The sequence below is a fragment of the Leptonychotes weddellii genome, chromosome 1 (assembly GCF_054177405.1).
Source record: "Leptonychotes weddellii isolate Sample4059 chromosome 1, ASM5417740v2, whole genome shotgun sequence".
Taxonomy (NCBI): domain Eukaryota; kingdom Metazoa; phylum Chordata; class Mammalia; order Carnivora; family Phocidae; genus Leptonychotes; species Leptonychotes weddellii.
In genome coordinates, this window is record NC_138369.1 from 9,980,093 (window position 1) to 10,007,173 (window position 27,081).

The 27,081-nt window shown below is 54.1% G+C and overlaps 1 protein-coding gene across 11 annotated transcripts in view; it reads left to right on the forward strand.

The window, feature by feature from the left end:
• The window catches only part of MYO9B (myosin IXB), an 88,403-nt gene that overhangs the window by 7,114 nt on the left and 54,208 nt on the right, over window positions 1–27,081 (forward strand). For all 11 annotated transcript variants that reach the window (XM_081815015.1, XM_081815038.1, XM_081815030.1 and 8 more), the window contains exon 2: window positions 12,127–13,022. In XM_081815015.1, the coding sequence (XP_081671141.1) occupies window positions 12,183–13,022 (840 nt within the window). In that variant the 5' untranslated portion in view covers window positions 12,127–12,182. The remainder of the gene's footprint in view (window positions 1–12,126; window positions 13,023–27,081) is intronic.

Below are 27,081 nucleotides of genomic sequence, written 5' to 3' on the forward strand. Positions count from 1 at the left end.
CCCCGTGCCCTGCGAGCGCGTGTGAGCTGTGTGGTATGTGGATTCTACCTCAGTAAGTCGTATTCAAAAGAGGGAAGAGTCTTATCAGACCAAGATGCTATTTTGAAGTTAAAACCGGCGGCGCTGGGGGGGGGGGGGGCGGGCGGCCGCCAGGTGCGGCGAGGCAAAGGGGATGTTGTGGAAGAAACCAGAACCAAGGGGGGGCCCCCGGTGGGAGGCGATGTGGATTTTGAGGTGATAACAGCTCATCTGCAGAGAGCTCAGGAACGGCCAGGTGAGCAATTGCTTTGTTCCAGCTTCCGGACGTGAGGTAGCCAGTGAGGCAGGACTTGCTCCCCATGCGAGGTGTCCTGGGGACTTGTCCTCCAGGTGGGGGGGTTCCCGTGGACCTGAGTGGCTGACCCATGCTGGGCACTTCGGCCGAGGAGTGGGCCCGCTCTGTCCCTTGCGACCAGGCTGGCACAGAAGCCTCCTTGGAGCCCTGCCTGAGGTCTGTGAGGATCCCTTTAAAAGCACAGTGGGGCTCCATGGGCCCCTTTCCCTTGTTTTTCATGAGCCAAGGTCTGAAGCACAGCTTTTGTGTGTTGTCATTGTGGCTGCCCACAGGAGGTTCTCAAGGTGGCTTTCTACCTGGGCATGACAGCAGGTGGATTGTGTGATTTGGAGAGGGGTCCCCAAAGGGGTCTCTTCTGCCCATCTAGACCCCCTTCTCTGGGAGACTTCTGAGTCTCCATTTAGGGAGCCCACTGGTCACTGGGAAAGAACCTGAAGCGTGGACCACAAGGCCTTGCAAGTCTGCCTTCCTCCTGTAACCAGAGCCATCCTGTGTCCCACTGACCTGACCACCATCAATCTTCTCCCTCACTGTCCCAGACCCCTGCTGGAGCCGTGGACCAACAGCCCCCCATGGTCCACCTGCCTCACACAACCTGGTTGACCCCTTCCAGATGTCACTCTTGTCCTGGTTCTCACTGCCTCCAACCAGCCAGGCTCCCATCAGACTTGCCTTAAAATTGAAACTCTGTCCCACGTTCACAAGGCCTGGCAGGATCTGACCTTCTTGACCTCGGCCCCTCCCCCTCCAGCCTTGGCCCTGCTGGCCACACTGGTCCCCTTGTTCTGAGGCCAGCTCCAGCTGCCCCTGCCCTTGGCGCTCGCCGCCCTCGCCTCGGCCGCCCTCCCCAAGAGCTCAGTTCGTCTGCCCCTTCTCCCTGCACCGGCCTCAGCAACTGTCCTCTCTGAGCACTTCCCTGCCTCCTGGTTCCTCCAGAACGCCCACCCTGCCCTGATCAGTTTCTGTCTCCATGGCGGCACTGCTGACATCCGGGGGCCGGGGCATTTTCCGTGGTGGGGGTCATCCTGTACGCTGTGGGGTGTAGAGCAGCATCCCTCCAGTGGCGCCTCCCCACTCCCCCAGCAGTGACAACCAAAACGTCTCCAGCCTCTAGCCGGAGGCAGGTGTCCCCTGGGGCAGCGCAGACTTGCCCTCCCGTGATAACCACTGGTCGAATACTACCCCAGATTTTTCCTTTACCCCAGTGCTCTCGCCATTGGAAATACCCCCTCTGCTCATGAGTTGGTTTGTCGTCAAGTTCCCTAAAGGCCAGGCCCCTTTGGCCTCCTTCACTTCCACATATCCACAATCCCCAGGCCGAGCAGGGCGGGTGCTACAGAAACATTTTGTTGACCAGAGAGACACTGAAAGAAGACAGCCTGTTCTGTTTCAGAGGGGGCCAGGGAGGTAGTCACAGACCCCAGGGAGAAAGATCAGCCTCTCTGCCTCAGAGGGCAGCTGACTGAATGGAACGTGCCCCCCCACACCCCCACACCCCCCAGCCCTGTGCATGCCTGAGGGAGGGGCTATCTCCAGGGCCCAGACCAGTTGGGCCAGACTGGAAGGTTTGGAGGGGAGGATTTAGGGAAGAAAGGGACAGTCATGCAAGGGTGTTTGGGATGGGCTTCTCGGGGATACACAAATAAAGCAGAAGAAAGGCAGTGGTCCTTCTTGATGAGGGCCTTGCTCAGAGCACCTGGTATCTTCTGCTCTGGACACTTGGATTCATGTCCAGGGGCTGCCATAAATGGGCACCACAAACCCAGTGGCTTAAACAATAGAAAGTGATTCTCTCGATGTTCTGGAGACCAGAAGTCCAGAATCGAGGCATCAGTGGGGATCTGCTCCCTCCAAAGGATCCAGAGGTGGGGGGGTCCTTCCTTGCCTCTTCCAGCTTCTGGGGGCTCCAGGCGTTCCTCGGCTTATGGCCACATCACCCCATGTAGATCTTCAGTTGCCCTCCGGCTCTGAGCTGCCACACCTGAGAAATAGGCTGAGTTTGTGGCTGTTCCTCAGCGTGTCCATCTTTACGATTGTTTTACGTGATCGTTTCTTCTTAAAAAGTCTCCCCTGGCTGAAGGAAGTGTGCGTTGGAAAGTAGAAGCGCGCAGAATTTTAAGTGGTGCTTCGTACATGATTCTGCTATAATGCTGGCTTTCTCCTTTTAGCTTGAGAATGATTTCATCTGATAAACATGTGGCTTCAAATTATGGCCTTATATAAACGAAGCAGCTACGCTACACTTTCTGGAGGCCCCCGTCCGCCTTATTTTCCAGTGAATTCTGAATTATTCGCCAGGCCGATAGGCAGAACCTTGCATTTTTGAGCACCGCCCCGGCCAGGCCTCGAGAACGGCTCATTCACGTTTGCCCCCTCACCCCCAGGGCGTAATTTTTGGTTGTGTCGTTCCCTCCCCGCAACCCCCACCGGCTTTGCCTGCCCCTCCCTTCTCCAAGAACATATAAGACAAAGGCCCTGAATTTTCAAAGGGCCGAAAGTATACAAGTGTGGTGTTTGCAAAAGCCTTTTACTTTCCCAGGGTTTTTTTCAGTAGGAATTTCTCTGACTGGGGTAAAACGCACCTAACCTAAGAATTAGCATTAGTAACATCAAGTGGATTCCCCCGCCTTGATCTAGTTGTGGAACGGCTCCCTCTCCCCAAAGGGAAATGTCGTTCCCCGTGAGCAGGCACTCCCCCCTCACCCCCCAGCCCCCGGCAACCGCTAATCTGCTTTCTGCCTCTCTGCATTTGCCTGTTCTGGATGTTTCACGTAAATGGAGTCTTACACTGTGTGGCCTTCTGCGTTTGGCTTCTTTCACTCAGCACGGTGTTCTCAAGGTCCACCCACGGCCAAGCTCGTGTCAGGGCTTCGTTCCTTTTTATGGCTGAGTAATGTTCCACTGTATGGATAGATCCCATTTGATTTAGCCACTCATCCTCAGATGGGGCATTTTGTTTCCGCCTCTTGGCTCTTTCCCTGGGCAGCTTTATAGTCTGCCAGCTTGGTCTCCATTTGGCGATGAGGACACGGTTCACCCATGCAGGTCTGGGTAGACAGGTCCCGTCGGTCGGGAGATGGGTTTTGCATCCCCTTCACACGCTGTGAGTGCTTCGGTGAACGTCAGTTGGAGGGTGGAACAGCATTATGGTTCAGAGTAAGGATGAGGATGCAGGTTTTCAGGACCCGCTGCCCCCAGCACGGCTGCAGCCTGCAGTCGCCACTTGGCCGAGCTGTCCCCCTGCCACCCCCATCCAGGGACCTGCCGCCCCCAGTTCCTCAGCCCCGGACCTACTTCCTTTCATTCTGGGCACAGTCTGGGGCTTCTTGGGGCACAGGTTTCACATCCACTTGTGACCAGGACCTTGAAGCCACAGCGTGACTAACTTCCAGATCTTGGGCTCTGTTAAGACTCAGTGAGGAAGGCGGTACTTGGAAGCCAGAGAAAACAGCCTAGCCCCTCCAAGAGAGAGGTCATTGTTTAAGAATGTTCCCTGAAGCTGTGATAATCAAAACAGCATGGCACCACACTGGCATCAACAGCCCAGAAGGCGACCCACTCGTGTAAGATAACTTCATATACTGTATTTAAGAAACTGGGGAGACGCCCCGATCAGGGGAGGGGATTCTTTAATGAAAGAGATCACCTGGATCCCCATTTCACCTCCCACGCCATACTGGGTTGACTCATGTCTCCCCCAAATTCATGTCCACCTGGAACCTCAGATTGTGACCTTGATGGGAAATAAGGTCTTTGCGGATATGATAAGTGACAGGTCTCAAGATGAACTCATCCTGAATCCAGTAACTGGTGTCTCTATAAGAAGAGAAGGCACAGGGGCACCTGGGTGGCTCAGTCGGTTAAGTGTCTTCCTTGGGCTCAAGTCATGATCCCAGGGTCCTGGGATTGAGGGTCCTGGGATCGAGTCCCGCATCGGGCTCCCTGTTCAGCAGGGAGTCTGCTTTTCCCTCGCCCTCAACCCCTCCCCCTGCTTGTGTGCCTTCTCACTTTCTCTCTTTCAAATAAATAAATAAATTCTTAAAAAAAAAAAAAAGACACCATGTGATGATGGATGAAGAGGTCAGAGGGATGCATTTATAAGCCAAGGAGCGCCAAGGGTTGCCAGCAGCCGCCAGAAGCTGGGGGAAGCATGGGACGGATTCTCCCTCAGAGCCTCCAGAAGGAGCCAGCCCTGCCTGCCAGCACCTTGATTTTGGACTCATCCAGAAATGTGAGACAAGAAATTTCTGTTGTTTTAAGTCACCCAGTTTGTAGTACTTTATTACAGCGGCCCTAGGAAACTCCTCCACCACCAAAATAATTTCCAGATGGATAAGAGTGTACATGTAAAGAATAAATCCGGGGAAGGAGAGGGTTGTCAACCAAAAATATTAGTTCCGTGTTAATTAGACCTGGGAGAGGAATGGGCAGCAGACATGAAAGAAATCACCCACAGATCTGACTGCCTGGAAAATCCAGTATTTGTATCCAGAAATACCGTAAGTAAAAGCAAATCACCCTTGACCCTGACAAACCATTAATACCCTTCCTATACAAAGAGCTGTTCCAAAACAATAAGCAGGAAAAAATGAGCAAAGGACACAAACAACTTTTTTTTTTAATTAATTAATTTATTTATTAGAGAGCGAGCGAGAGAAACAGCATGAGAGGGGAGAGGGTCAGAGGGAGAAGCAGGCTCCCCGCTGAGCTGGGAGCCCAGTGTGGGACTCGATCCCAGGACTCCGGGATCATGACCTGAGCCGAAGGCAGTCGCTTAACCAACTGAGCCACCCAGGCACCCCAAGGACATGAACAACTTAACAGAAACAGAAAAATAGTTGCTCACTACATACAATTTTTTTAAAAGGCCCGCCTGACAGTCGAACGAATGTAAATGACAAGATGCTCTTTTGCGCCCACTGATGGCTGTGAGTTGAGAAAAATATTAACACTTGGTGCCAGCGAGGAAGCTGGGAGGCAGGCACTCTCATACCACTCCTGGCAGACCTCTCCCTTGGGTGGGTCTCTTGGGAAGTCACTTTGGCAGAATGGATGGGGGTGGGGGGTCCTTCTCAGTGAGAACGCAGAGGGAATCAGATCAGCCCAATGTTGTAGGGGAAATGATCCTGTAGCGGGAACTCTGTGCTTCTGCTGTCGGCGACAGTGCACCCTAAGATTTTGCATTGAGAGCAGAGTTGTCCTGGAGCTGGTGGAGGGGCTCGGAGGGCGTTCTGACCTGAGGAGACAAGAACAGTACCCAGGGGAGGCAGCAGGGTGGGGCAGGCCCCCCATCTGGGGTGCAGATGAGGGAAAGGGAGGGCAAGGTGCCTAGGAGTGGGGGGGGGGTGGCCAGCCCTCCAGGCCTGTGGTGAAGGCCTGGTGGGTATCTCATGGGGACACAGCCCAGTCAAGGAGAACTAGGCTTTCTACAGTGGGTCGGGGCTTTGGACAGCTTCTCCCTGATGGGCCTGGAGAAGCCTGCAAGGTCTGGTCTTTGAACCTGGGCCTGGTTGGGTAGGGAGGGCCTGGAGCGTTTCCAGTGAGTCAGTGTAGAGACCAAGAGGTAGCCATGCTTAATTGGGCCCGATGGCCAGGGGCTCTGAGGGCTGGCCACGGGGTGCCTTTGAGGGGCCCTGTGCCAGGACATGCACATCTAGACCAGTGTTCCCTGGGGTTCCCCTGCAGCAGCCCAGAGAATGGAGGCAGGAGGTTCTACCTAGGGGCCCTCCTGATTGGTGAGAAGAGAGGGCAGCTCTGGGGACACGGTGACAGCAGTCAGGATGTGGGCAGGGAGGATGTGGGAGGGGGAGCAGGGAACAAGCCTTCTGGGTGTTTTGGGCTGGGAGAGGTGGCCTGTGGTGGGCTGGAGGTGGAGCGCGGCCCCTGGGGACATGCAGCAGAGTGGATAGGTGTGGGGGGGGGGTGTAGTCCCTGCACCGGAGCAGATCCAGGTGCATCCCCAGGGCTGCAGAGCAAGTGAGCAGAACCAGGAGAGGCCGGTGGCCGGCAGATGTGACTGGTAGGAGCGTGGTGGCATCTTTGGGGAGAGGCACAGTGGTTTTTATGAGGGGGGGAATGTTGGATTGAGGGACAGGTGGGAGTGGGAAGAGCTGGCTCCAAGTCATGTGGAAGGGAGGAGGAAACCAGGCTTTACCCTGAGCGGGAAAAGGGTTTATTAGCGTCTTTGGTTTTAAGGCACGTGAACTGTTTCAAGGGGAGGATCGTTCGTCCTTCCGTTCAGGAAGGGGGGGGAATGGAGAGTGTGGGCTCCCTGGGGAGAAGGGCTCCTACAGGGGACTCCAGACGCTCTCTGTCTTGCCCACCCCTACTCTTTGGCTATCCCCCTCCTCACAGCCCTCGTAGTCAGCAGCCACCCTGAGTAAGTCTTATCTCCTGCCTCCTGGCCGGGGGGTGGGGCATGCACCAGCCGGTCCTGTGACTGCCCGCATGGCCCCCAGTCTCTGAGCACGGGGTTGTCTCCTGCACCCCACGCCAAGGGGCCCAGAGCTGCAGACATCCCCTGTGGGGCTCTGAGGGGATCTGATGATTGACTGACCCTGGAGGGCGGGGTGGCACAGAATCTAGCTGGCCATGTTGAGTTTGACCAGGCCCCCGCCAGGGCAAGTGAGGGAGCTCTTTAGAGCAGGAACAAGATCACATTGGTGGGCTCTGATGGCTTCTCACTCAGGTCAGTCAGTGTCTGCTGGGAGGAGAAAGCAGGCACATCTGTGCGACCCTTCCACCACCTGCATTCCTGCACTTGGACATGAGACAGCCCAGAACCCTGAGTCTGTGAGCCGGATCTCGCCTCCAGAAGTTGTGGTGCACGTACGTCAGCCATGTCCCCACAAGTGCAGGTCACAGAAGGGGCCAGTTCTGCCTGAAGCCCCAGCTCTGTGCATGTGTGTGTGTGCGCGCGCGCGTGTGTTCACATTAAAGTGCTGTGCGTGCACGCATGTCCCTGTGTGTGCATGCATGCACGCGTGTGTTCACACGAAACTGCATGCATGTGCATCCCTGTTTGTGTCTGTGCTTTGGTGTGTGTGTGCACGAATGTGGGTGTATTCATGTAAAAGGGCGTACACGTCCACGTGTGTCCATGTCTGCACGTGTCGTGTGCTCATGAGCATGTGCGTGCCCTCGAGTGGCCGTGGTGAAGGTGCATATCTACAGTTCTGGCCCCTGCATTTCTCACCTGGCTTGGAAACAGCATAAACTGTCCAGCTTCCCCAGCTGTGCGGTGCTGCCCGTGAAGGTTCTGTGATCAGTTCTAGTTACGTCAGGGGACAGCCAGGCGGACAGCACCACCTGGCACCTCTGAACACCTGACAACGGGTTCCCAGCTCTCTCTGCTGCGGCATCCAAGGAACTCATTGACGGGGCTCAGGGGTTGGACATTTTGAAAAGACAGCAAGAAGTTTTAAAAGAGGCTCACCTGGGGGACTGGGGTTCTTTCATAAGCCACGTAATTTTTATTTTTTATTTTTTTAAAGATTTTATTTTTTTATTTGACAGAGAAAGAGATAGTACAAGCAGGGGGAGTGACAGGGAGAGGGAGAAGCAGACTTGCCGCTGAGCAGGGAGCCCGATGTGGGGCTCCATCCCAGGACCCTGGGATCATGACCTTAGTCAAAAGCAGACGCTTAACCAACTGAACCACCCAGGCGCCCCATCCACCTAATTTTTAAAAAGAGCTTTATTAACTGTAATTGATACACTTAAACTGCACTTCTTTAAAGTGTGCAATTTAGTGAGTCGTGACACATGTGAACACTCATGAACCCACCACCACAACCAATGTAGTAAACACAGTCATCACCCGACAAGTCTCCCTGGGCTCCTTTGTCATCCCAGCCTGCCCCTCCCTCAAGCAGCCACTGATCTACTTTGTCTCTATACTCTGCATTTTCTAGAATTCTACACACGTGGAACCATACACAACAGTGTATACTGTTCTTAAAACTTTATTGAGGTTGAGGCCGCCTGGCTGGCTCATTTGGAAAAACATACGACTCTTGATCTCGGGGTCGTGAGTTGGAATCCCATGTTGGACATAGAGATTACTTAAAAATAAATAAATAAACTTGAAAAAAAACTTGAGTGAGGTGAAATTCACACAGCACAGAATTCACCATTTTAAAGTGTTGGATTCAGTGGTGTTGAATGTTGGTGTCGTGCAGCCTCCATCTCTGTCAAGCTGCAGAACAATTTCATCCCCTACAAGGAACCCCTGTCTCCATTAGCAGTCACTTCCTACTCTCTCCATCTCCCTCCCCCAGCCCCTGGCAGCCACCAATCTGCTTTCTGTCTGTATGGATTTGCCTGTTCTGGACGTTTCGTTCAAATGGGATCCTACACTGTGTGGCCTTTTATGTCTGGCTGCTTTCGCTCAACGCAACATTTTTGAGGTCCATCCATACTGTAGTGTGTATCAGGGCTTCGTTCCTCTTTATGGCTGAGTAATACTCCATTGCATGTAGGAACCACAGTCTACATTCACTTATCAGCTGATAGACACTTGGGTTGTTTCCACCTTTTGGCTCTTGTGAATTGTGCTGCTGTGAACACGCATGTACAAGGATTTCTTTGAACACCTATTTTCAGTTCTTTTAGGTCTATACCTAGGAGCGGAATTGTTGGGTCTGTACGTTTTGTTTTGTTTTTGTTTGTCCTCTTTCTTTCACTCAGCACACAGATTCTGAGATTGTTCCATGCAGTTCCATGCTGTTGTGAGGATCAGAGGTTGGTCCCTTCTCCTGGCTGAGTAGTGTTCCATCGTGTGGCCGGTTTGTTCATCCATTCGCTGGTCAATACACATTTGAGTTGTTTCCGGTGCGGAGGTCTTAGAAACAATGCCACAAAGAACATTCGTGTACTATCCCTGTAGGGACATGTTCATTTTTCTTGAGTAACTCCTAGGAAGGGAACTGCTGGGTCACATGCTAGTTGTATAACCAACTTCTGAAGAAATTGCCTAAGTTATATCCAAAGTGGATGAGCCATGTAATCTAATACAGCGTGTCTGCCATATCCTGTGGCTGTTTGAAGACATTTAGCAGCGTTTTATCTGTTGATCTGCTAATCCCGCCTAAATGAATCAATCTCAAGGAAATGCTCAGAGGTGTGCATAAAGATGTGTGTCCAAGAACTCAGAAACCAGCTGCCCACTGGTAGCAGAAAGGATCACATGCCTCACAATTTGTGTGTACAGTGACATGCCAGGAAGGCATTAAAAATCATGTTTCAGTTGTGTATTTTATGACATGGAGAAACATTCACTCGTACCAACATATCACATAAAGAACAATCCGGGTTTCGTTAACATGTATATAACAACTGTTAAACTGGAAGAAAACACACCAAAATTACTTAATTTAGGCGAAAGTTTAAAAAAATAAATATTCCCACCTCCCCCGACCTTCCTACCTGTTGCCGCTGCCTGCACCTGTCCACGGGAACTCTTACAACAGCTTCATTATGGGTAGTTTTGTTCAGCCTCCCGCGCCCCCACCCTCCTAACACCACTGCAGGACTTGGTTTCCCAGAATCCGAAGCATCTCAGCCTCTAGTGGCCCCTCACACTCCTGCTGCCGAGTCATGCTTCTGTTTAGGGTACAGGTCAAACTTTTTTTTTTTTTCAGTGAACTTTTTCTGTAAAGGACTGGAAAATAAGTACGTTTGGCTTTCCAGGCCTTAAGGTTACAATCTGTCACAACTAGTCAGTTCTGCTGTTATAACAAAAGAAACCAGAGATGATACGTAAACAAATGGGCTACATTCCAATAAAACCTTATTTACAAAAACAAGGGGTGGGCCTTCCCTATCTTCCTCCCTCCTTTCCGCCTTCCTGTTGAACGAGCTCCTCTTCTTCCTTCAGAACCCCTCTTAGATATTGCCACTCTCCTAAAGCCTTCTCTGGCTCTCGTTTGTGTGGTTGACACACTCTCACATTTGTTTGCATACCAGCTGCTCCTGCTGGGCTTTGAACCAAGGTCTGGTTCATCCTTGTATCCTCAGCTGCGCTTAGGTGGCCCACATAGGACCCACACTGCATTTGTGTCTCTGACTCCAAGACGCAAAATGAACTGTTGGCAGCATTAGCAGCATTTTCTCTTTTTCCTGCAGTGTCTTAAAAAGCAAATGCATTGGGCGCCTGGGTGGCTCAGCGGGTTAAGCGACTGCCTTCGGCTCGGGTCACGATCCTGGAGTCCCTGGATCGAGTCCCACATCGGGCTTCCTGCTCAGCAGGGAGTCTGCTTCTCTCTCTGACCCTCCCCCCTCTCATGCTCTCTCTCTCAAATAAAAAAAAAAAAGTTTAAAAAAAAAAAAAAGCAAATGCATTGGGCGCCTGGGTGGCTCAGTTGGTTAAGCGACTGCCTTCGGCTCAGGTCATGATCCTGGAGTCCCGGGATCGAGTCCCATATCGGACTCCCTGCTCAGCGGGGAGTCTGCTTCTCTCTCTGACCCTCCCCCCTCTCGTGCTCTCTCTTGTTCTCATTCTCGCTCTCTCAAATAATAAATAAATAAAATCTTAAAAAAAAAAGCAAATGCATTTTTTTAAAATAAACTTTGTATGTCGGAGTCATTTTAGATCCACAGAAAGTTGCAAAGACAGCACAGAGTCCCCTATAGCCGTCCCATAGCTTCCCCAAATCTTAGATCTTATAAACACCTTACCTTATCAGGGCATGTTTGTACAACTAAGAGATGGACATTGGTACGCTGCTCTTAACCAGCCTCCTGATGTTATGTGGATGTCACCAGTTCTTCCATTCATGTTCTCTCTCCGGTTGAGGACCCCATCCAGGGAACCCCATTGGATTTAATTGTCACGCCTCCCAGTCTCCTCCTGTCGGTCTTTCTGTGCTGCTTAAGACCTTGGCAGTCTTGGGGAAGACTGGCCAGGTGTCCAGTAGGATGCCCTTGATGTGGGTCTGATGGTCTTGTCATGATTAGAATGAGGTCGTGGGTTCTAGAAGCAAAGGCACCTCTGAGCAGTCCTCTCAAATGAGTTTTTGGGGGCTCTCCCTGACAAAGTCCTCCCCCATGGAGTTTCAGAATCCCTGATTTTCAGGGCAGGTTTAGTCTTGCTCAACCCAACATGCCTCCTCTGCCCCTCGTGTGTTTTGGGGACATAACCAAGGCCCACGGGGGAGCTTGGGGAGCTGCTGGGCGAGGTTTTGTCAGAGACAGGAGGCCAGGAGGGATGTAAGGATGTGGGTTGGGAAGGCCTTGACCAAGAGATGGTCATGCCCATTGGACTTCAAAGTCTTAAGAGGCTGACCCTGGCGGGGGGGTGGGGGGTGGGCAAGAACAGGGGTTGGGGACGGGGCGCCTGGGTGGCTCAGTTGGTTGGGCGACTGCCTTCGGCTCAGGTCCTGATCCCAGGGTCCTGGGATTGAGCCCCGCATCAGGCTCCCTGCTCAGCGGGGAGTCTGCTTCTCTGACCCTCTTCCCTCTCGTGCTGTCTGTCTCTCATTCTCTCTCTCTCAAATAAATAAATAGAATCTTTAAAAATAAAAAAAAAAAAAAGAACAGGGGTTGGGATGGAGCAAACTCCAGGGGACGAGTCTGGTCTTGCGGGGCAGGAGGTCTGATGATGTCACTCTGCAAGAGTCACAAACCTTACATTGGGGCACATTTAAGGACAGACGGAGGCTCCTCTGCCTCTCTTGCTTTTGGAGAGAGCTCTGTTAGGGGCAGGGGATTTCCTTCTGGCCGAGGGGTGGGTGTCAGTGCCGTCCCCCCCCACCACCCCCACCACTCTGACCATGCCGCCACCTCCCTTCCAGCTCCAGGACGTGCGCCTCGAGCCCGAGAGGCATGCTGAGGCCAGGCCACCGGCAGGATGAGTGTGAACGAGGCAGGCAGCTCCGGCCGCGGGGGGCAGGCAGCCTACCACCTGCACATCTACCCGCAGCTGGCCACCAGCGAGAGCCGGGCCTCGTGCTGCGTGACCGCCACCAAGGACAGCACCACTTCCGATGTCATCCAGGATGCCATCGCCAGCCTGCAGCTGGATGGCACCAAGTGCTACGTGCTGGTGGAGGTGAAGGAGACGGGTGGGGAGGAGTGGGTGCTGGATGCCAACGACTCGCCTGTGCACCGCGTGCTGCTGTGGCCCCGGCGGGCCCAAGACGAGCACCCGCAGGAGGACGGCTATTATTTCCTGCTGCAGGAGCGCAATGCGGATGGCACCATCAAGTACGTGCACATGCAGCTGGTGTCCCAGGCCACGGCCACCCGGCGCCTGGTGGAGCGCGGCCTCCTGCCCCGGCAGCAGGCAGACTTTGACGATCTGTGCAACCTCCCCGAGCTGACCGAGGAGAACCTCCTCAAGAACCTCAAGCACCGCTTCCTGCAGCAGAAGATCTACACGTACGCCGGGAGCATCCTGGTGGCTGTCAATCCCTTCAAGTTCCTCCCCATCTACAACCCCAAGTACGTGAAGATGTACGAGAACCAGCAGCTGGGCAAGCTGGAGCCGCACGTGTTCGCGCTGGCCGACGTGGCCTACTACGCCATGCTCCGAAAGCGGGTCAATCAGTGCATCGTGATCTCGGGTGAGAGCGGCTCGGGCAAGACGCAGAGCACCAACTTCCTGATCCACTGCCTCACCGCACTGAGCCAGAAGGGCTACGCCAGTGGTGTCGAGAGGACCATCCTGGGCGCCGGCCCCGTGCTGGAGGTGAGCTGGGCTGTCGGCGGGAGGGGCCCTCTGCCTTAACGCATGGGTTTTATTCTCGTTCAGTTCTGGTGAGACCACTGCCCTCGAGAACGTAGTTGGTTATACTCACTTTTAGTTTCCTAAAAATTGTTGGGGGCGCTGCTCAGCAAGCCACGCAGGGCCACACTGGGAAGCACCAGGGCTGGTGGGGAGACAGCTGGATTAGGGGAAACGTGGGCAGAGTCTCTGCTGTGGTTTTCATGGGAAGGAATGGGTGAGCCGGTGGTCTGCAGGCTTAGGATTGGCTCGGTTGAATAATTCCGGGGATCTGGGAAGTAGGGGCTACCCTGGCCCTGGGGTGATCAGGGCAGGAGCTAGTGGCCCAGAGTGCGAGAGCCTGAGAACAGACGTGGTGGGGGTATGGGCTCCGGAATGGTTGGTTTGCATACGTAAGGCAGACTCACAGGCAAGTCCTTTGCTCTCAACAGTTAGCTAGCCTTGGGAGGGGCAGTCCTTTCAAGGTCAGCCAGGTCCACCCGATAGGAAAGCATCAGAATGTAGGGGTGGGGGGAAGGCCTGGTGAATACACCATTGATAGCTATGTGGTAGCCGTCTATACTCCAGTTCCCAGAAAGAAAAGGATGGCGTGTCCAAACTGAGCAATTCATGACCAGGTGTTGTCAGCGATGCAGCCCGTGGTATGGAAGGGAGCTGGCAAGGCAGGGTGCAGACCTAGGGCGTAGGGGACAGCGATGCCGAGGGAGGGGGCCTCCTGGCATCACCATAAAGGCAGTGGGGGCGGAAGTGCCCTCCACCCTCCATCCAGGGTCCCCATTGGCCAAACTCCACAGAAGCCACTGATGATGCATCATTGTGGCTGAGCCTTCTGGATGCAGGGGCGGTGGCAATGACCACACAGCATCCCTCACTCTGGGGGTCTTGGGACCAGATGCATCCATGTCTCAGACATTCTGATCGTCATCACCTGGTGAGGGCTGGGACGATGCAGGGGCCCAGGGTCTGTGCCTATAGGTTTGGAGTTCAGAGCTCTGTTCAATTTTTTCTCTAATTAGATATTATAATAAGTAAGTAATTCTAAATAAGTTTTGTTAAAAATAGTAAGTTATTATATTTTTTAGAGCAGTTTAGATTTATAGAGATGTTGAGCAGACAGTACAGAGGGTTCCTATATACGCCCCCACTCCCCCTCCCCATGCTTTCCCCATTATTAACATCTTGCATTAGCGTGGTACATTTGTTACAATAGATGAGCCACTATCAACACATGATTATTAACCGAAGTCCATGATTTACACTGGGGTTCACTCTTGGTGTTGTATATTCCGTGGGTCTGGACAAAGGCACAATGTCACGTATGTACCATGACACTGTCCTATGGAGTAATTCCACTGTCCGCAAGTCCTGGGCACCTCCTGTTCATCCCTCCCCGCAGCCCCGGCAGCCACGCATCCTTTTACTGGCTCCATAGTTTTGCCTTTTCCTGAATGCCGTAGAGTTGGATTCATCCTGGCCCTAGCCTTTTAAGACCAGCTCCTTTCACTTAGTAACGTACATTTAAGGTTCCTTAGTGGCCCCAGAGCTCATTTCTTCGTCTTTCTGCATAACGCCGCATTCTCTGGGCGTGCTGTAGTCTGTCCATCCACAGGACCCCAGACCGTCCTCTCGTGGGGTAAGGGGTAGGGGACCTACCCACCCCAGAGTATTAGCCTCCGGCCGATCCCCTCCACCCCAAGCTGAAGGCCTGATGCAGCCACCTTGCTGCCATGCAAATTCACTGAAAGCCTATCTAGGCTATGCCTGCTGAGTACATTTCAGTTCCTTTTCCTCTCTGATGATCTCTGAGATCATCAAGAAATTACATGGGGTTGTACAGTCTGGCCCCACGTATAGCCAGCCTGTTTCTTCTATGTATGTATGTATATATTGTGCAACCATTTTAAAAGCTGGAATAATCAGCCACAGAGTGTGTTTTTCTCTTTAATGCTATGTACCCTGCATGTCTTGTCTCCTTTGTTTTGATCATCTGTGCCTTTTACAAATATTCCGTGAGCATGTCTGCCATGTGCCAGGCACCGTTCTAGACCCCGGGCTACGTGGCAGCCCAAATCTACACAAAGGCCTGCCCTCTCAGAGCAGTCGCCCCAGTGATGAGGAGGCTGGCAACAAAATAGCAGGCCTCGTATGCGAGCTAAGTGCCAATAAGAACATCAGGCATGCCCAAGGAAAAAGGCTTAAGGGAGCAGGAGGTGAGAGGTGACACTGAGCTGGGCCCAGAAGGAGGTCAGGTGAGCCAGCACAAAGGGTCGGAGGCTAGGCTGTGCCTCGAGTGCTGCAAGGAAGGCAGGGGGCCTGCAGGGTACAAGATGGGGCCAGAGCAGAGTAAGCAAGGGGCAGAACAGGAGGCAGTGGGGACAGGGAGGTGATAGGGAGGTGATGGGCAGATCGTTTGGGATCTTGTGAGCTACGGGGTTTGTGTGACATGGGAGCTACACAGGGCATTGGTAGATTGATCTGATGCCATCCCAGCTCCAGAACTCAGCCTCAGTGCAGCTGCCTGGAAGCACCAGTTAGGGGCCATGGCGGGTGCTCTAGGCCAAAGCCTGGCACCACAGTCCCAGATGAAATGGAGCAGGCTGTCAGTGACGTCAGAAGTGCGTGAACAAGAGGGCGGATCCAGCATTTGCCAAATCAGGTGTTCTGCCAAGTGGACCATTTACCCTTCACCAAACCAGGCAGGCACGTGGCTGTGTCCGTGCTCCATGTGGACTCTGAGCCTAGAGGTCTCAACACAACACGGTGAAGAGGCAGGTTTGGCACCGTGGTGCTGTTTCCTTTTCTGGCTGAGGACCAGCCAGGGCAGCGGGCTGAGATCCGATGAATCCCATGACAAATGACCACAAACTGGGTGGCTTCAAACAACAGAAACCTCTTCTCTGACAAAAGTGAGTTCAGGGGGTCAGCAGGGCCATGCCCCCTTTGAAGGCCCTGGGGGAGGATCCTTCCTCACCTCTTCCTGCTTCTAGAGTCTCTAGCGTTCCTTGGCTCTTGGCCCCACCACCCCAATTTCTGCCTCTGGTCACGTGGCCTTTTCTTATAAAGACATCAGTCATTGGATTTAGGGCCCGCCCTAATGCAGGATGACCTGATCCTCACTAATTACATCAGCAAAGACCCCATTTCCAAATAAGGCTCCACTCATAGGGGTCCGAACGTGGACGTCCTTGGTGACAAGTCTGCGCATAGCAAGCCCCTGTGGAGCGAGTGACGGTTGGCAGCGAGCTGGCAGCAGCGTCCGTGCCTTCTTCCCCAAGGGCCGCCCCTGCCCCTAGTGGTCCTGGGAGCTCCTCCCCTGAAGCTGCCCCAAGGGATTCTGGCACATTTTTCCAGGGCCATTAGTCACCCTTCTTGCCTAGTGTCTGCACCTCGTGAGTCAGATGCCTCTGACCCCGCCCGGCTGCCTCCCTCCAGCCTCCGCAGTGTGAGCGGGCAAGGCCGAATTTCCCCAGCGGTTAGGGTAGGAGCTGCTGGAGGGCGGTGCCCACGTCGACTTCCAAAACAGACTGGAGCCAAGTCCACGTCATGGCCATAAATGTGCTTCCTGGGGCGACCGTTTGGAAAGGGAGAAGATTGTTTTAGTTTAGAGCTGGACTTCTCGGCCAGAGCACCACTGACGTCTGGGCCTGGGCCATTCCCTGGCGGGGCCGTCCTGTGCACTGCAGGATGCTGAGCCATACTCCTGGCCTCCACCCACCAGATACCAGCAGCTCCACCCCCCCCCCGCCGTGTGACAACCGAAAATGTCCCCAGACATCACTCAGTGTCCCCTGGGGCAGATTATTCCCCAGGTGAGAATGACTGTCTTATTTTTTTTTCTTTTTTTTAAAGATTTTATTTATTTATTTGAGAGAGAGAGAGAATGAGAGACAGAGAGCACGAGAGGGAAGAGGGCAGAGGGGGAAGCAGACCCCCCGCTGAGCAGGGAGCCCAATGTGGGACTCGATCCCGGGACCCCAGGATCATGACCTGAGCCGAAGGCAGTCGCTTAACCAACTGAGCCACCCAGGCGCCCGAGAATGACTGTCTTAGAGTCACAGCTCTGGATTCCACGAGACCAAGTCTTCGTTCCAGCTCTGACCGTTTACAAATTGTTCACAAGTTCCAGCCATTCTGAGCTAAGCCAAGAGTCACTTTCTAATAACAGGAATAATTTGTTATTGTGCCTTTGGGTCCAGTTTCCATCTCTCTGCATCCTTACAACATCTCTGCCCATTTTAAAGATGAGGAATGAGGGTCCCGGAGAGGCATGCTGGTGTGCAAGTGTCCTGGGGCTGCCTTCACGAAGTACCACAAACAAGGGTGGGGGTGGGTTGGGTGCTTAAAACAAACAAGAATTGATTCTGTCACAGCCCTGGAGGTCAGAAGTCTGAAATCAAGTTGTGGGCGTGGTGGGATCCTTCTGGAGGCTCTGAGGGAGAATCTGTCCCAGGCCCCTCTCCAGGCTTCTGATGGCCACCAACAGCCCTTCAGTGTTCATCGCTCAGCTTGTGGTATCATCTCTCCGATCTCTGTCTCTACCTGCACACGGCCTTCTTCCCTTTGTGTCTCCGTGTCTCTAACTTCCTTCCTCATATAAGGACACTTGTTATTGGATTCAGGGCCCACCATAAATCCAGGACGGTCTCACCTCAGTATCCTTATTCTAGTTATATCTGCAGAAACCCTATTTCTAAATAATGTCCCCTTCATGATGGGTTCCAGGGATCAGGATGTGAGCATATCTTTTGAAGGGACACAAGTCAACCCACTGCTGTCTGGGTTCCCCAGGCCACACCACAGGCAGCCATGGCTGGACCATGGTGGGAACCTGGCTTGGGTTTGAGCCTGAGTTCATGGTACCTCTCTATGGTCTTCATGAAAGATTTCCTCTCTCACCTTGGCCAGGGCCGACAAAGGCCCAAGATCAACACCTCTTGTAGCATTTGGGACTTTTTCTCAGCTCCCTGAAAGGAGAAGTTGAGTTGTTTTGAGGTTTGGGTGTCACCAGGCTGCCCCCCCCATCCTGTGGGTTGCAGCTTCGCTATGCAATTCTGACCAGAAAACAGGAAGGGGGCACTGTGGAAGCCAGTTCCAATCAGCTGATCTGCCTGCCCCTGCAGTTAACTGTTACTGTTACTTATTGTCACCATTTCACACGATGTCACTCGGCCCTGCTCGGCCACCCTGCAGCCCAGCCTCCACGCTGCCTCCAGAAACATGACGTTTGTGCGGGACTGTTGTTTTAGCTCAGAAACACCGAGGGCGCAGAAGGCAGGCTCACTAGGGCAGTGAGAGAGGCCTGGGGTCCTCCCTCCCGTGCACTGGGGTCCACTGCCCATCCCGGGGGGCCTCAGAGAACCTGGTGACTCTAGACGCAGCCACCGAGGCCTCCACCACAGGACCGGCCACAGAGCATGCCCAGACATGCTCCCCTCCCCGGGCCCACAGACCTCAGCATTAGGGCTGATGGTGTGGGCCTCAAAGTTGGGGTTCTCTTTCCTGAACTGTGACAGTTGCCACCAACATTTGCTGATGCGCACAGGGTTTTAATTTCGAAAGCAGAAATGAAACGAGGATGCTTGCTGGCCAGGCCCTTTTCCCAAGCAGCTAAAGGCTGCTGCTGTGTCCTGGGGTTCTGGGCCTTCGTGTAGCCACCGTGGCCTGGCCCGTGCAGAGGCCAGGAGGCTGAGAGCTTGTGACACCCTGAGCCACCTGCCATACCCACAGGAGGAAGCCAGTGACCTGGGACAGCAAAATGTGGGACCCAGGGGTTCATGGAGCTCGCAGCTGCCCCTGCCTCGCCTCCAGGGTTCCCGAAGGAACCAGTCCCCTTTAGGACCCATAACCCCAATCTCATATGACCCCAGGCGGCTCCCACCCCCCCTCCACCCACCGGGCTGCTGGGTGTGTTCCCACGACCATCTGTTAGCACCGGCTCGGTCCACCCAGAGAGCTCACCCAGACCTGCATGCCATTATCCACTTTGCCCTTTATTCTCAGGGATACCTGCCCAAGTCATAGCCTTCATTCTCACAGCTGTGTGGACTGGCCAGCCTCTGCCCAGTGTTAGGGGCACACAGGTGAAGCCACTCAGCCAGGGTGACAGAGGTTCCAGAAACAAGGTTCCAGAAACAGGGGTATGTATCCCTCTGCAGTTAGAGTTTCTATTGAAGAGCTTTACTGAGACATAATTCACCCCTTTGAAGTGTACAATTCAGTAGTGTTTAGTACACCCACATGTTGTGCAACTCTCACCTCTGTCTGGTTCCAGAACATTCCCATCCCCCCAAAAAGAAACACCATGAGCAGTCACTCCCCATGGCTCTCCCCTGGCCCCTGGCAACCACCAGTCTGCTTACAGTCTCTGTGGATTTGCCTGTTCTGGACACTTCTTATCAATGGGATCCTACACTGTGTGGCCTTTTGTGTCTGGCTTCTCTCGCTCAGCATGATGTTCTCGAGGTTCACCCACGTCGTAGCATGAATCAGGGCTTCATTCCTTTCTATGGCTGAGTAATATTCCGTCCTGTGGATAAGACCACACTTTGTTCCTCTCTCACCAGTTGTCCCAGGACTTCATTCCTTTGCACGGCTGAGTCTGCAGTTGGGTTTTCTCCTGAGCCCTGGTCCCCTCCCTGCCCTGACCAACGCCCCCCCATCAGTGCCTCCCTGGCCCTCATCAGGAGACTCTCGGGGTTGCCTGAGCCATGCCGTTGGAGGGAAGCAAAGCCTGGCCAGCAGCCTGCTGTGGACATATGGGGCCCGCCTGGGTGTGTCGAGGGCAGGATGGGGCCGGTAGACATGCCTAGATCGTCTTTCTGTCCGTCTGTGTCACCCATCTATGTGTGCCTGCTGCACCTGCTAAGAGGCTAGCAGGCAGAGGGAGGCTGGCGCTCAGGACCAGTGGGCAGTGAACACACAGGGCAAACCACCCAGGGCCTCCAGAGGCCCTCTGTGGGCTACCCACGCCGAGGTGTCTGAGCGGGACAGGGTCAGAGGTGGCTGCACAGTGCTGCCTGGAGCTGCTTCTGGGTGCTCATGCAGACTGCTGTCATCCAGGGGGGACCTGAGCATGGGCAGCACAAAGACCCCTTGACCCCAGGGCTTGTTGGGCCTTAGAGGTTGTCCAGTCACGTGACCTAGCAGGCTGCACAGGCAGGGGGCCAGGCGCAGGGGGCCGGCTGGGGTGCCTCCTGGTTGGGCGCTGCCCCCTGCCCTTTGTGTGTTAGCCACGTGGAGGGAGCGGGCTTGCCAGGAGGAGCCAGGGTTGAGAATCGGGCAGGTGGCCAAGGACAGGCCTCCAGGGGCCCGCTTCAGGGCATGGGCCAGGAGGGAGGAGCCTCAGGATGGGGTGGAAGGAGGGAAGTGGCTCGTGTCACTCACAAAGGAGAACCAGAGCCTTTGCAGCAGGAGACGTGTTGGGGCCAGGAGTCTTTATCCAGGACCCCTCCATTTCCCAGATCGGAGGGCCCCAAAGGCCGGGTTGTGTCTGCTGTACGTGCATGTGGAGGTGTTTTGGGGCGAGAGTCCTAAGAGCGCTTGTTCTTTTGGTCCATTGAGGGGAGGGTTGGCCGCTGGTAGGGGGTGGGGCTTGGGCTTGAGAGGGTCTAGGGCGGCAGCGTGGGATGCGCTAGGGAAAGATGCTGACCAGACCAGTCCAGGGCTGAGTCTGGGTGCACAGGCCGCCTTGGGCCTTGGGCTGGAGTCCCCAGACGCTCCTGAGTTGGGGGTGAGCTGGAGTGGGCGTGCAGCTTAGGTGGGGAGGGGGACAGAATTAGAGCTCCCAGAAGGCATCCCGCACACCCTGGCCAGCAGTCAAGGCTCGAGCTATTCTGGGCCATCCTTGAGGCCGGGTGAGCTACTGAGAGTCCATGAGGCGGGTGGGCCCCACTCAGGTGGCTACACAGAGCAAGGAGTCAAATCTCTGGCTGTTTCTGTCCCCAGTGTGGCCTCCCCAGGATGTTTGGGGGAGTCACTTGGGGGGGCCCCAGGTCGGCAGAGCAGCCTGAAGGAAGGTAGGAGCTGAAGCCAGAACCTGGAGGAAGAGGGGGATAGGGCAGGGCAAACCCCACAGGGGCCAACAGGATGAATAAGGCCTGTGTGGGGTCGGCTTCAGACCTTACAGAGAGAAACACATAGAGAGGGCCGGGTCCCTCTCTGTCGTAAGGGCCATCCTATACGCTGTAGGATATTGAGCAGCGTCCCTGGCCTTGACCCATTATGTGCCAGGAGCAGTCCCTACCCCAGGCAGGATAACCAAAACGGTGTCCAGGCATCACCAAGTGTCCCCCTGGTAGGGCTGAGTCGCCCCCATTGAGAATCAGCTTTAGGTTGACTGCATGCAAAGAACGATTTCAATGTCGCAGATGTTTTATGCCTAAATAGCTTCAGATTTTTTTCTTTCTTTTTTTTTTTTTGGTAACATTATGCCATTGTACTTACACATCAACCCAGCTATATTCAGTACCAGCACTCAGGGTGGCTGGCAGGCCGGGATGCAATCTCCTGCTGGCTTTCTCGGTCATTCCCGGAAAGAGGAGGCTGGTGCTGCTTCTTGCCCCGCGATCAGCCAGAGCCTTGCAAATGCCCCCACCCACCCGCCCCAAGACCAGAAATCACCTCGAGTCTTCATTGACACCCAAATACTCTTGGGTTTGGCCTTTGAGGTGGACCTTGAGTGACATCTTTTAAGAGCTGCTCGTTGATACCAAAAAAATGCAGTTGCCCGATTCGAGGCCCCCCCAGAGCCGGGAAGCGGCGCGCTGCCTGCGGGCATTGCTGCAGAGGAACTCTACCAGAGCACGCGAGTGGATTTCTCATGTAGTTTGCGCTGCTTCCAAGCCCTGGCATTCTGTCGTCCCTCCACCCCTGTCCTCCTGGTGTGACTTTCAGAATGTAACGGCACGTGTTGGCTGTGGTTTGCCTCATGTCTCCTTTAAGTGTCTCCCTTGCAGGAAGCACACCAGGGCCACCATCGTGGTCTGTGCTGCCGAGGAGCACGTGTGGTTTTCTGCCCCACTTCGGCAAAGTCGTGACACGTTACTGCTTTTGGTTCTACCCAGGTGCTTTTCTTCGCTTTTTTCATATAATGCTGCTGCTTCTTTTCTTTTTTTTCCCCTCTTCTTTTTATTTTTTTAGTATCTTTTTCCTTATTTGAAGTATAATTTCTTTTCGTATGTACCAGGAATTGGGAAAATACAGCCCACAGGTTAAATCTGCCAGGGCCAGTTGCTATATATAAAGTTTTATTGGCACATAACCATGCCCCCTCGTTTACCTGTCGTCTGCGGTAGATTTCACTCTGCCTTTCGCAAAGGCTGGGCAGAGCCTTTTTGCAGCAGACACCAGAGAGCTCACAAAGCCGAACATATTTATCACTTGACCCTTTACAGGAAGGGTTAGCTGACCACTCATACCTGTACATTCCCATAGAACATTCTGGAACTTGCCACAGTTAACTTTTTTCATACCCTCTTCTCACCTTCTGCTCAGCTCCCCATACTCAAACCAGCTTCCCACCCTCATTCCAGAGAAGTGCTGTCACCAACTGAACTCTTCCTACATTTGTATCTATGCCAGGTATAGATACATGTGTTCGTAAACATCTACCCACAGTGGGGTCTGTGGTATTGTGATTTATAATAAGAAACATATGTTTGGTTTAACTCCTGTTCCTGGCATAGAACTCCTAAAACCCTTAGAATTTCCTAAGTGATAAGAATAATAAGGTGGTTATATTAATGAGGTGATTTTTGGAACGCACCTAAGGATAGGGCTGGTTGCCAGGGGAACCAACCATGTGATTAAAGGGTTGGAACTTTCAGCCCCGTGCCCATGACCTCTGGGGAGGGGAAGAGGGGCCAGAGGTTGAAATCAGTCACCAGTGGCCGATGATTTAATCAGCCATGCCTTTGTGACGAAGTCTCCATAAGAACGCAAGAGGAAGGAGTTGAGAGCTTCTGAGCTGGTAAATCCGTGGAGGTGCTGGGAGGGTGGTGCACTCAGAGAGGGCATGGAGCTTCCCTCATATCCTGCCCTGTGCATCTCCTCCATCTGGCTATTCCTGAGCTATATCCTTTTATAAGAAACCGGAAATGGAATGAGTAAACTGGTTTCCCAAGTTTTGTGAATCGCTCTTGCAAATTAATCAAACCCAAAGAGGGGGTTGTAGTAGGAACCTCTGACTGATAGCCAGTTGGTCAGAAGCATGGATAAAACCTTTCGCTTGGCATCTGAAGGGGGGAGCGTGCAGCCTTTGTGGGACTGAGCCCTTAACCTGTGGGAGCTGATACTATCTCAGGGGAGACGGTATCAGAATTGAGTTGAATCTTAGAACACCCAGCCGGTGTTGGAGGAGAGCTTGGTTTGGAGGGGAAAAAACCCCACACATCAGAAGTAGAGTCAGAACTGTAGAGTCTTTTTTTTTTTTTTTTAAAGATTTTATTTATTTGAGAGAGAGAGAGTGAGAGAGCACGAGCAGGAGGAAGGGGCAGAGGGAGAGGGAGAAGCAGGCTCTCCACTGAGCAGGGAGCCCGACACGGGGCTCAGTCCCAGGACCCTGGGCAGGATGTGGGGCAGACGCTTAACCGACTGAGCCGCCCGGGCGCCCCAGAACTGTAGAGTCTTAAAGTGGTTTGGAGGAGTCAAGAAAGGAGGCCTGGGATGTAGATGTCCCAGAAAGTTCAGCAGGGCCAGCTCCAACCTGGGCCTCTGTGCGGGGCTCCTTGCTGTCATGCTCACCCACTCTGTCCCATGGACAGCTGAGAGTGCTTTAATAGCCAGCCTGTTTGAGCTCTGGCTGAGGGTGGCGGGGGACATGTGGGGCCCCCACCCAGCCTTGTACCTTCCCAGAGGGCCCCCAGAGGGTTTCCAGCCGCACCCTGGGCCCTGAGGCCTCCCGCACCCCCGCCTGCAAGGCAGCGCTGTCTGCCGGGGTCACAGCGGGATGAGGACACGGAGTGAGACCCTAGTCCACCTGGACACCCCCACCCCCGCAACAATCCCTGGATCCTCCAGGAGCTGCTCGGAGAAGCAGTGTGAAGGCGCTAGAGCTGATGGGGCCAGGCCGGAAGTGCGCACCCAGGGATCAGACACCCCTGGAGGAAGCTAGCTAGCGTCTGAGGTGTCAGACGTGTGTCGAGGCGGACTCATGGGAGCTCACAGCTGGGGGATGATGACTCAGCCAGAGAGAGGAGCGTGAGGACAAGTTTCTCGCGGCCCAGGGTGGGGGCTGGCGACGTTCCTGGCCACGGGGCTTAATGCAAACCAGCAGGTAGGGGTACTCCCACGTCACTACAAGGATGTCCCCAGATGCAGAAAATGGGGAGCAGCTACCAGGAGCACCCAGATCAGAGACGGGGAAGAGGGGGGATGACAGTCAGGAGACAGTCCAGCTGCAAAGTGGGAGGGGCTGCAGAAAGAGAGAGTGTCTGGGGGAGGTGAGGAGAACATAGGAGTGTCCTACGGCAGTGGTGTGGGGGGAAGTACCAGGAAGGGGTGGCCATCTAGAAGTTGGGGCTCACTGGTGCCCTCTGTCCCCCCTGTGCCCTGCAGACCTAGGGCTGCCTTTCTGGTCTGCTGCCTAAAAAAGTGCAGAGCCCTGACACTGTGCAACCATCGAAGGGTATTTTAGACAAAAGGGGAACTTATATTTTTGGGAACGCTGTGTCTAAAGAGGAAAGTGAAATTATGGGGTGTATTTTAAGCACCCAGAAAGGCCTCCTTGGAATTTACAGAAAAGGTTGATTAAAAGGCGAAACAGAGCTTGGGCCTGGGACACCCCTGCCACAGCCACCGCCTTTTCCGAATGTTCTGGACACTCTGCTGCACCAGGACTGGAGAGGGCCAGGGAATGTCTGCCCATCTATCAGCTACATCTGCCTTGCTGTTCGGGCGGGAACGTAGCTGGGCCAGGAGCAACCATACGGCCTGGCAGCTGATTTGTTTCCTAGTGATTATCCAGGATGGAGGGATTCCAGTGCCCCATCCCCAGCATCACCGGGAAGCTGCCCTCTGAAATTTCCTCTGTGTCAGCCAGCCACCAGCTGGCCACAGCCAACTCCCAAGGCCAGGCCCTGCAAGACCCCAGTTACCTGAGGCCCCTTGAGCCTGAGGCTCGTGGTCACCTGCCCAGCTACTGACCAGCCCTGTGACCCCAGTGTGGGGTTCCTGACCAGTTCCTCTTGAGGGGAGGGGAGAATGGCACCACATGGCAGCAGTCAGACACCCAGGCCCAGAGTCCTCCATGAAGTGGGCCCTTGGGGATGCTACGTGGTATCATCACCCCCGTAAGGTGACCCCTGAGAACATACAGAGTTCCATTTAGCCTTCTCTGACCGTGGGGTCTCCGGGGCAGCTGATTTTTTAACGGAGTTCAAGGCTCAGTTCTCAGCTGGGGTGATTTTACCCCGAGGGCACGTTTGACCACATCTGGAAACTGGCATCTGGGGGGTAGAAGCCAGGGGTGCTGCTCGGCATCCTCCAGTGCACAGGCCAGCCCCCTCCACAGAAAAGGATCTGGCCCCCAAATGCCAGCAGTGCCAAGGCTGAGCAATCTGCTGGAGTTTAGAGGCCTCCAGGATATGCAGTTATAAAGCCAGCCTGGGGTTCTGGAGCCACCACCTGGACAGAGCTTGTTGGGGGTGTGAATGTTTTAAGAGATGGTAAGCAGTGGCGGGGGGGGGGGGGGCGGGGAGAGAAGATGACAAGGACGCACAGCCCCTGAGGGAACATCTTCAGGTCTCCCAAAGTGCCTGGACCAGTCCTTGCCCTTCATTATGTAACCACGCGCCCTTCCACCAGAATTTACCATGTGCCAGACTTCAGGGCCTGAAGCTGCCCCTGCCAGGAAGCCGGGAAGACAGGAACAGGACTAGTTAGCCCAGCTCAGCTGCCCGTGCGCTGTGTGACCTGTGGCAGGTCTACCTCTCTGCTCTGCCTCCTTCCTGATCACTCATCCCCAGGACCTTTGCATGCACTACACTCTCAGTCTAGAATGCTCTTGCCCCCAGTAATCTGGCTAAGTCCCACCCCAAGGCCTTCTGGGAGAGTCAAAGGTCCAGAGTGTCATGTGGCCAGCAGAGTCATGCCACAGAGCCAGCACACAGCGTGGCTCCCGCCACCCCACATCCGGAGGCTCTGAGGGGCCATTGGTGTTCCAGGGCCACTTAGTCTAATTAAGCAGACCTGAGTCTCATGGGGAGCCAAGGACAGCCCTCCTGGGCATGGGCAGTCTTCCACACCCATTCCAGGGCTGAGCCCATAAGGAAGATGGGAGATGCCAGGGAGGGGGCTTCGAGAGACACAAAGGCTGGAAGCAGGCCGGTGGTGGAAAGTCAAAGGGAAGATTGTGTCTGCCTGAAAGAGACGCGTTTGGGGCACTTGACCCCTGACTGCTGGAGCCTTCGGTTCCAGTGGTCCTGGGCTCAGGTCAGCACCAGTCAGGGTTCCCCCAGACCCAAGGAAGATTGAGTGACCCACGAAGGCAGGCCAGGATGTTGCTCCTACTGCCCCTTTTCAAGGCAGAGTGGATACAGTGGAGATTACTCAGTTACAAAAAGGAATAAATCACTGATACAGGCTGTAACGTGGATGAACCACAAAAACAACGTGCCGACCAAAAGAGGCCAGACTCGAAAGGCCACATAATCTGTGATCCTATCCATGTGTGTCCCGAAGAGGCAAGTCCAGAGGGACAGCAGATTAGCAATTGCCAGGGTTGAGGGAGGGGGACAGGGAATGACTGCTCATGGGGATGGAGTCTTCTTTTGGAGTGATGAAATGTTCTGGAACTAGATAGAGGTGATAGTTGCCACAACATGGTGAACATACCAAATGCCACTGAATTGCACATTAAAATGGTTAAAATGGTGAATTTGATGTTATATGAACTTCACAGTTAAAACAGAAATGCAGAGTGGTCTCTACATATCTGGAACACTGCCCATGGGGACCCACCACATTCCCCCACTTTGGTCCCCTCCCATAGATCTTGCATCCTGCTGCCATCGTAGCTAGAGCAGAG